Here is a 10,233-nt window from a genome sequence, read left to right on the forward strand (position 1 = left end):
AACAGGAAGGAAATCTTAGATTTGGAATCAGGTGGGCACTGATTGAGGTAATGTCCAGCAACAAACAGACCATGTATGTGGAGGGGGGGGGGGGGGGGTTGTTGGTATAGAGGGAGGTGGCATCAGTGGTAACAAGCAAGGTGAGTGATGGGAGTGAGATGGGCACAGATTTCAGATGATCTAGGGAATGTTTCATTTCTTTAATATAGGAATGATGTGTTTGTGCTATAAGTTGCAGGTGTTGATCTGTGTTATAAGTTGGAGGTGTTGATCAAGTAAGGTAGATATATGTTTGGTGAGTGCCTTGAAGCCAGCAACTGTGGGACAGCCAGAGTGATTGGGTTTGTGGATCATAGGAAGAAGGTAAAAGGTATGGGTGTGTGGTTTGTGTGAGATAAGAAGTTATAGGAACTGAGGTTTTAGTCCTTGTGAGGGAGCAGAGGTTTTATGGAGGGAAAGTAGGTCAGTTTGTATCACAGGGATGGGATCTTGATGACAGATGCTGTACGTAGTTGTGTCAGACAGCTGGGTAGATCCTCTCTTGCATACTCCTGTTGGCCAAGTACTACAATGGTAGACACTTGTCTGTTGCTCTGCTGGGAGGATAATGGAGTCACCAGTTTCAGGGAACAAAGAGCCTAGATTGCCGCACAGGAAAGTTTAGGGTCATGTTGTAGGGACCTGAGAAAGGGTTGTTACGCAATGCTGGATGTTAGGAATTCTTGGAAGGTTGTAAAGTGTGATTTTGAGGTAATGATAGTGGATCGAGTTAGAATCATGATCAGAACTGTTCGAGGCTGGGTTCAATGTCTGGTTTGCTGATGGAAAGGTTTTGGGGTTGGACTGCAAAGTGATGTTTCCAGTTGATGTTGCATGTGAAGCGAAGCAGGTCTTTCACCAAAGCAGCATGGTTAAGTGAAGGATTGTTGCTGAAAGTGAGACCTTTGGATAATACATATAATTCCGGAGGTTGAGAACATTGCACTGTTGTGATTGGTTCTTGTAACAATGAGTTTTAATTGCTGTGGAAGGCAATGGTGAAGGCCAGGGCATGTTAAGAAGGTTGGCCAAGTTCGTTCGTAGGTGGGGAGCGGTGGTTGACAGCTGGAGAGGCACAGAAACAGAAACACTGTTTTCTGACCTGTCTTAGTAGGTCTTACATGACGTTTTGTCAGTAATCTATGTCTTGCCTATCTTCCACTATTAAGCCGTCAGTTTTTCAAGTCTCATTTGGTGCAGTCCTTGACAACCATCCAGTAAGTACCCCTTGACCCAGGCTTCTGGGCAACTTTTCTGAACTTTCCCCATTTCCTAAACCTCTCCAATTCAGTTGCCTTCATCCCTCTTCCTTCCCATTCAACCCTTTTGTCAGAAGGAGCAGCCACTGACTCCTAAAAGGTTGCTCATTTCTTTAACCTTCATATATGTTTTCTCGTGCTGTCACTTGGTGAGTAGATTTTGTCTCTCCAATTGCGCAATATTTTCAAAAATAGATTATTTTGGCTTGTATGCTGTTGTTGCCTGTGTTGTTTCCCAACTTTAAATTTTTCCTAACCAAGATAAATTCAGTAGAGAATCATTTTGTGTTGCATTTTTGTTCACAAGTTCTCGTCAAACAGTAAGTGCTTTGTATTGTGGTTTCTAATGTTACTAATTGCTCAAACAGTTGCCCCAGAGATGTATGTGTGGAGTATTCCCCACATAATTGTAATCATGTAATCACTTCATTTTACATGTTGAGTGCCTATCCATAAAGTCAGTTCAAAATGTTGTAGTATAGGCACTTTGTTACATACTACCTCAGGCTTACTGGTTCCTTTACAAATAGAGCAGTTGATATAAATTATGTGGTAATTAATCTGAAGGTCATTATTTAAATAAAATGTTTGGAGACATGCAAACCATTAAGTTATTGTATTAAGTAGTTCACTGCTACTTACAACAAAACTGATTGAATATAGTAGTTTTATGTATAGGTTAGGTTTGTACATAATCTTGCACTGTGTACAGCTTGATTTTGAAATACTGCCCTAAATAGTGGTGACACTTTTTACAATACAGATTGAACAAATTATTTTCAAGCTTCAGAGGAAGCTGATTTATTTGTGGAAAGATAAATAATAACTTTCATAAATTTATCATTTACAGTTTTCTTTCTTGTGGTTTACATCAGTTAGTGCACTCTTTACATTTAGATAATGTGTAAAATTATCCTTCCTACACCTTTCACGTAAGTGATTGGTTTAAATAAAAATTAAAGAGGTAATGATTAACCTCATTTCTTACACCAGTTCGTTCTCTGTTTCAGTGAAAGAGGAGGGCTGTCACCAAATCTGGATAATGACAGCTCTAAGTCTCATAGAGACTCTTTTGAAATTGATTTGGATAGTTGTGCTGATGGAACAAAAGGAGAGCATTTCAGTGAGGATGGTAGGTTTATTTCTCATTTTTTCCCTTTACCGTCTGTCTGTAAATAAACGGTTTCTCATCATCTACATCTGTACTTTACCAGCCATCCTTCCCTACTCAACACATTGGAAGAATGATTGTCAGTAAATCTCCATATGAGCTCTAATTTCCCACTGTGGCAATTTCATGAAATATTTTTGGGAGGAAGTAATATGTTGCACAATTCCAGAGGGTGCGTGTTCATTGTACATACTGAATATTTGTACTGAGGAAGAATGTGGTTCAATCTGCCATGTATTTAAAAAACAAAAAATTATTCTTTTTGCAGATGATAATGAAAAAAATCCCCCCCCCCCCCCCTCTCTCTCTCTCTCTCTCTCTCTCTCTCTCTCTCTCTCTCTCTCTCTCTCTCTCTCTCTCTCTGCTGCTGCTGGAAAAGGGGAACAATAAGGTGCAGAATGTGATAGTGACTGCTTATGGGATACGTATTTCCAGTTACAAGCAAGGGATGAAGTTGCACTCACCTATGTATTTAATTGTTCATAATCTAATGTCAAATCCAACTACATGGGTGACAAATTAATTACTACAGTAATTTCATTATGCACAAATTCTCATGTGCATGTGTTGTTTGAATGGATAGTGTAATTTTGTAAAGGAAAACGTATTAAGTGAAGAATTTGTAACTGATACTCTTCCTTTGGAGTCATATTATTAATACATACAGCTCAAATTATAAGGTTTTGATTAGAAACAGTTTTTCTTGTCTTCCTGTTCACTCTATTTTTTAGCAGTTGGGAAGTAAAAATATTGTTTCATGGTTCCATTTTCAGATTCGCTATTAAACATAGAAGTTCCAAGTGAATGCCAGCAACAGTTACCACGTACGCCAGCTGGTACTTCTCCCCTGGCTGAATCTACCACAACAAGTGGCAAAAAGCGCCGGAGAAGCAGAAAGCGTTCAGAATGTGGCGAGGCAAGTGCAAAGAGGCCAAGGGCAGGCCGCAGTCCTCGCCACAGCATTTCAGTTGCAGTCTCTTCAGATTGGATAGGTGGTAATAGCAGTGCAAGTGATCGTGAAAGAGACAGACGGAACAACATTAATGGTGGCAGTGATAGTGATGAGCTTTCAGAGAGTTCAGCAAGTGGTATTGCTCCTGACAGCACTGCAGCTACTCGTTCCCCCCGCCCTTCAAAGTACAACTTTTATGTGGAACTTGGTAAGTAATGTTTGCAGTGCTTATTTAGATCATTGTTTGTTTGGTTAACTAATTCAGCTACTCATGATCTAAATCACATAATCGTGTTGACTTTTTGCGTCCTTTTTCCTTTAGTAAATACTTCATCATTTGCGGACTCAGTTTTGTTTGCTCTCTCGAGAATATACGTTGTGTTCCTTGTGGTCTCTCGTTGGATAGGAGCACCATTAACTGATCCATCATTGTTCATTATTTGCTGAATGAGATCATTCAATTTTCAGCAAGTACTAAAAGTGTAAAGCCTTTCATGTTTAGTTTTCAACTAAATGTGTAAAGAGTCAGCTCCTTTTTTTATTTCTGTGGGCTTAATGAAGTTCATGATATTTCCATTCAGATGTTACAGTGAAGTTAGTGTTGACACACTTTTTATGAAGGTTGGGGTAACAGTGATCTGTAACATGTAAAGTAGCTGAAGGTCTGTTTGGTTGTGAATTGGCAAAGTGTGTGGTATGACAATCTTGTGCACTCATTTTGCACTCCATAGTTACGTTTACATTCTGATGAAACTCCTTTCTTTCCTGCTTTGTTTTGTATTTTCAAGTTTTTAATATGCGTGAAGTTGAAGTTGATATTAACAAGAATGTCCCTGCCCAAAAACTGTTGTGGTAATGATAATAAGATTGTTGTAAACGTGATTGTATGTTGCCCTTGTCACCATTGTGGCTATACAGTGCTTGTGGATAGGTCCTTTCGTAACAGCATCACTGGTCAAAGCTGAAAAGTTGTATAGTATTGTTCACTATTTCCATAAATATTCGTAACACTGCCCTGTCCTTTGTCCAGCTAAAGTAGAATGTTGCATGTGATGTATTCAGTTTTTGAGGAAATTTAAAAGGTAAAATTTCATTTACGTTTTTCTGATAGCTCCAGAATTGGATGGTTCCCAGCGGATTGCTCTGCTTCAGCAAAAACTTCAGGAGCTGCGGAAGACCTATATGAATGTAAAGGCAGAACTGGCATGTATTGATAGGCGGCGGAAGAAGTTGAGGCGAAGAGAACGGGAAGGTATGTATTGGCTGAGATACAGGTTGATACAAAAGATACCAATATGAACAGTTTGCTTTTGATCAGATATTTTTAGGTCATTTGAGAGAGTTTGTTGTAGGATTTGCTTTTGTAAAATGTTTAAACATAAAACTCTAATGTTGTAAATACAATTTTGTGTTAATAATGTAATAAATGCAAAACTTAGTTGCTGTTTGCCACAATGTTTCTTAATTACTGCCAATAAATTTCTTCAACTGTTAATAAATCAGTAAGTAAAATTTCACAGAGACAGAATGGCTAGCTCGTAATTATCTCCAACAATTACAATTATGTCATTCTGTCTCCTTGAAATTTTACATGTTGTCTCAAGTGACTTTTTCTTTGGAATAATAAATAACTCTGTACTTAACATGTTTCAGCAGGGAACAGCCTTTTATTTTTTTACATTTTTGGATCGAAACACTTCACACACAAAAACAATGACATCAGTGTAAACTGGAGCAACATTTGTTAAAGAAATTTGATGGATAATTAATTGAAACATTGACTGCAATACCTGTAATATAATTCATCAAAAAGAAATAAAATCCACAAGATGTGAAGCAGATTTATTTTCACTTAGATTTTGATCCTTCCACCTGTACCTTCTAGAGATTGTCCAGTTGGTGGGTTGAAAGCTGAAACACTTCAGACAATTTTTTATTTTCTAACTCCTCATGTTACTGAAATTGCATCAACAGATTTTTAACTTCATTTATCTTAAACTATTCTCCTTCCCAATGATTGAGCTACAGGAAAAAAAAAATCATACTTCAGAAATTTTGAGACTTGAGTAACTGCCCTGTTCATCTCTACATTGCTGCTGCTTTGAATCAGGTATTGAAAAAGTGTCTGCAGCATAATTCAGATCCTACAAAAATGACAAAATGAGCTCTCATAAAACTATTGAAGATGGGTTCAGCATTGGTTGAAGACAGAAAGAATGTTTTTATAATAATAAAAAAACTATTTCTTGTTAACAGTACTTGGTTTCATGCGATGGAGTTTCATGTAATGCATATTGATGGAGCAGTGAGAACCTGCATTAATAGTAATTCCATTGTTTTATTTTGGTGGGTACATTGTCATGAAGTGTAGATATTAATGTATTTCACATTATATGAATCATTTGAGAGTTTGTATTGTTCACCCGAGTAACTCTATTCTGACCTTTGATAGTTTCGCAATATAGTAATCACAGAGTCTGTAAATCATTCTGGAAAGACAGAAAAACCTGCAGACAGTTCTTGTTTTTATTTTTCCTTGAAATGGGAAAAAATCAGTTTCATCGTGTGATCATGTGTGTGGGTTGATGTTGTGGAGGAATGTTTGCATGCAACTTAAATGCTGCTCAGACAGTGGGAAAAATGTATTCAAGTATAACGTTGGTGGAATAATAGCAGAAAGTGGAGTAAAAAAGTTTGTCACAATAGCAATGTTATTTTTGTAGTAAATAAGACATAATCTTAAAATAAATATTAATACCCTGCTGCTAATGGATTAAGTTGTTGCTACATTACTGAATAGGAATTGTGTAAATCACTCAACAACTGGACACTTTACATTCTTTGCTTATCAAATCAGATTAACAGTTTATTGAATGACTGGAAATTTTCTTTCCAGAAAAAGCTGCAAAACAGGAAGTCACTTGCTCATGACGACAGCAGGAATGCTCTTCAAGTCTGAACTGCCCGAGTGAAATGAAATAGTTTTCTATTTTGTGTATGTATATATTATACATAGACATTATACAAAGTAAAAACATATTTTCTTGGCAAATGTACAAAGTTAGTTTCTCAAACATTTACTAATGTTTTGATGTCTCTAACCATTAATGATTCATTTTTTAAACTGTTGAGATGTGGAGTTCCATTAAAGCAATATTTTACTCATATTGCTGCAGTTGTGAATGTATGTTGTATTATATGATGATATTTTTAACTGAAAGAAAACCATTTCCAACAAGCTCTTTGTTAGAGAAAATAGATTGTAAAGTTTACACTCAGATTTAGTTTTATATGCTGAATTCATTACTGTCTGTAATTTTAAATTAAGTGCAAAATCATCGGGCACCGATAAGAGTGAATGTGAAAAAGTTGAAAGTTAGAGAGTTTTTATATGAAAAAGAAAATATATGTATACATATATTTATATTTTTATGTAATGCTGACAATTCTCCATTGTGAATGGCACAAAACTGATTGTATTTATTTGCAGTTCCTTTAAATGTTCTTTCGTATCTCATGTTCATTATTTTACAGTGTACAGTTTGAATCGTGACCTATGTACAGTATCATGTAATTATAACAGTATATTTTATTTTTAAAATAATTAACAATTAAGCAAATATTTTGTGAAAATTTATTCTTGTTTGTATCAGTTTTGTCTTTGTTGCTTCCTTCCAATCTTTCTTTCTGTCTTTCTTTTATCTTTTTGAATGTACTGACAGTATTGCAGCAATTCATGTACTGTAGTTTTATTGACATTATAATTTGAAATAGAACAACTTTTACATTTCATGTGTGTAAACTTTTACTTTATTGTAAGCAGCTGAATATTTCCATTGAGATCAGTCATAATTCACTCCATATTGGAAAGAAAAGCTAATACAACTACCCTGTAAAGAACTTTTTTTTCATATAGTCGTATAAACAATAAAACCAACAGATTACATTCGCCAGCTCTGTACAGTTTAGTTTTGCTCCCACTGTTCTCCAGATTACAGTCCCAGTTGTTGGGTCATCCTGCTACCTTCTACATCTGGTGCTTTGCTGTGATTATTAGATCATGCTACATACTTAATTCTAAATAAGGTGATGAAAGAACAGTTCGTGAAATATAAACACTGTAAGGAGTGAAAGTAGCAACTCACTGAAAGCATGTCCATGTGCACACTCCAGCTCTGAAGAGTTCTTTGTGTGAAATGCTAGCAATATTTTCGGTCTTGTTTATGTTCATGATAAAAGATTTCAGCCTTGTTTATGTGCTCATTAAAAGATTTTCCCATGTCACATTTATATCTCCACATATCCATCCTGTGCTGCTGTCTCATGTTCTACATCTTTTCTCCCTATTATTGTGCATCCATCCCCCTCCCTATATGTTCTTTCTCACTTAGCGTCTTTTCAACTCAGAACATCAACTATTCAGTGAGTTGTTATCATTACTCAAGCCATAATTTATGTAATTGGTTCTGAATTATATGTTGTCTGCTTCCATTGAATGTGGTCCTCAGTTTGGTGTTGTGCAGTACAGACGTACTCTGAACTGATACTTTAACAAACAATTTTACTTTAGCCCCATATTGCAGAACAATACTGCAGCAATAAAACACAAACGAGGAGGGGAAAAAACCAAAATAAAATTTAAGTTGCAAAGGAAATGCACACACAAGCATCTGCCAACAGAAAAATGTGCCAAAGGCTTTAGAACGAGGACTATGCAAGACTTCTAACAACAAACTGCTTCCAATGAGCACGATGTCACAGCAGTTCACATTAGGTTTGTTTGAGCAGTTGCCAGCAGGTTCAGCCACATGCGCAGCTGAGTCACATATGGCAGTACCTAGTCCCATTTCTGCCTACTTGAAGTGTGTCGGTTAGCTGTATCAGCAGTAGCAACAAGCAGCCAGATGCTACCGAGAAAAATTTTCCTGGTGTGCCTAAGCTGCCAGATTCGCGTATGTGCAGAGCAGACTGAGTTGTAGTGGGGAGAAGGGTAGCTTCCACGTGCCCCATGTTTACGTTTAGTGGGTTTGCTAGTTTCCTCTTCATTTACAGCTCTCACGTCAAATGAAAACAAAATGGATTTCTGTGGCCGGGAGTTATAAAGTGAATTACAATAGTCGCATAATTATGGAAGGCTAAAATATATTATTAGTTTTGGTTTTATGATTTTTATTTTGTTTCAAAGTTTTTGGCAGCCAGGTATTGCCTTGCAGAACAGTGAAGTTATTTTTGTTAATTTTCTAAAGAAAGTTGGCTTTTGTTAATCTTTTCTGCAGAGACTGTCAATTTATTTGATACACTGTCGGCTAGAATCAACTGTTTGCTGAATTTCAAGTGCACATTTTTATCTTCTGACACGTATGGCATTATGCCATAATAAGGAACTAAACACGAGATACTACAGTAGTGGTACTCCAAGAAAATTTGCATCCCAAAAACCACACTGAAAAGCGTAATATCATGTTGGGGCCCACTATGTCATGAACCTGGACATACGAATGTGTACTTTGAGCTCAGTTATGCATTTTAGTATGGTCTACAAAGTTCCGTTGCTTTTGAAGTATCCTCTGATGTCATGTTGTTGTTTCTGTGACATAATTGAAGATCTTATGGTATAAACATATGAACATATGGGCTTCCGAACTCATCACAGCAGCGCATGCACAGTAATGTTTTCTGGTGCGCTCTGACAACTGCTGAAACGAATTTTAACAGGTCGCGGGAAAATATTGGGAAAGTTGGTATGAAAAGTGTTACTTCCAAAGTAAATTTCATTTTACACAAGATGAACTAGGTTACATGTGCGAATGTACTTTAAATTTCTTAAATCACAGAGCATTTGATTTTCATTTAAAACTTAACACTGAGAACCAGACAATTAGAGGAAGACCAGACATGTATGTTGTCATTTAAAATTTTAGTGGAATATTAGTTTGATGTGTCTTGAAGTGGACCACAAAAAAAAAAAAAACAATATTATATGTGAAAGCCGAGCTTTTGTTGTAGCAACACTGTGTATATTAATTTAAACCATTAACTTTACTTTCCCTATTTGTGTGTGCAAGCTGCTTAACAGCATTTCACCCCTCCCCCCAACCTCCACCTCCTGGTTTGTTTTCTAAAGTGTCGGAAGATTCTACACCTGTGTATAAAACCTTAACCGGTCAAAGTATTGATAAGTTTTGCAGTTCCAAGGGAATATGTACGGTCACTTCACGGAAATCCAGGAAATTTTTTTTTTAAAACCCCCCCCCCCCCCCCGCGGTGTATTCACCCTGATTAACTGAGAAACAAATTATTGTCTAGATTTTAATTTTAAGAGGTGCTTGAGGTAAGGAAAATCATCTCAGAAATCTAAAGGTGTTGGAAGTAACAGTGGCGAGTAGGAAAACCTCAAATTCCTTACAAGGGAACCTCCCCATCGCACCCCCCTCAGATTGAGTTATAAGTTGGCACAGTGGATAGGGCTTGAAAAACTGAACACAGATCAATCGAGAAAACAGGAAGAAGTTGTATGGAACTATGGAAAAATATACAAACTGAGTAGTCCATCTACAAGATAGGCAAAATCAAGGACACTGTAAGCTGAGCAGTACCGTGGTCCCGTGGTTAGCGAGAGCAGATGCGGAACAAGAGGTCCTTGGTTCAAGTCTTCCCTCGAGCGAAAAATTTATTTTCTTTATTTTCGCAAAGTTGTGATCTGTCCGTTCGTTCACTGATGTCTCTGTTCACTGTAATAAGTTTAGTGCCTGTGTTTTGCGACCGCACCGCAAAACCGTGCGATTAGTAGACGAAAAGACGTGCCTCTCCAA

The 10,233-nt window shown here is 37.0% G+C and overlaps 1 protein-coding gene across 2 annotated transcripts in view; it reads left to right on the forward strand.

Moving 5' to 3' along the window:
• The window catches only part of LOC126467509 (AT-rich interactive domain-containing protein 4B-like), a 162,078-nt gene extending 154,778 nt beyond the window's left edge, over positions 1-7,300 (forward strand). Inside the window, exons 20-23 of one of the 2 annotated variants that reach the window (XM_050096468.1) lie at positions 2,309-2,430; positions 3,243-3,629; positions 4,533-4,673; positions 6,318-7,300. In XM_050096468.1, coding sequence (XP_049952425.1) covers positions 2,309-2,430; positions 3,243-3,629; positions 4,533-4,673; positions 6,318-6,352 — 685 coding nt within the window. In that variant the 3' untranslated portion in view covers positions 6,353-7,300. The remainder of the gene's footprint in view (positions 1-2,308; positions 2,431-3,242; positions 3,630-4,532; positions 4,674-6,317) is intronic. The other variant, XM_050096467.1, reaches the window with a different exon arrangement.
• Positions 7,301-10,233: the final 2,933 nt, after the last annotated feature.

Source organism: Schistocerca serialis, chromosome 1 (assembly GCF_023864345.2).
Source record: "Schistocerca serialis cubense isolate TAMUIC-IGC-003099 chromosome 1, iqSchSeri2.2, whole genome shotgun sequence".
Classification (NCBI taxonomy): Eukaryota; Metazoa; Arthropoda; class Insecta; order Orthoptera; family Acrididae; genus Schistocerca; species Schistocerca serialis.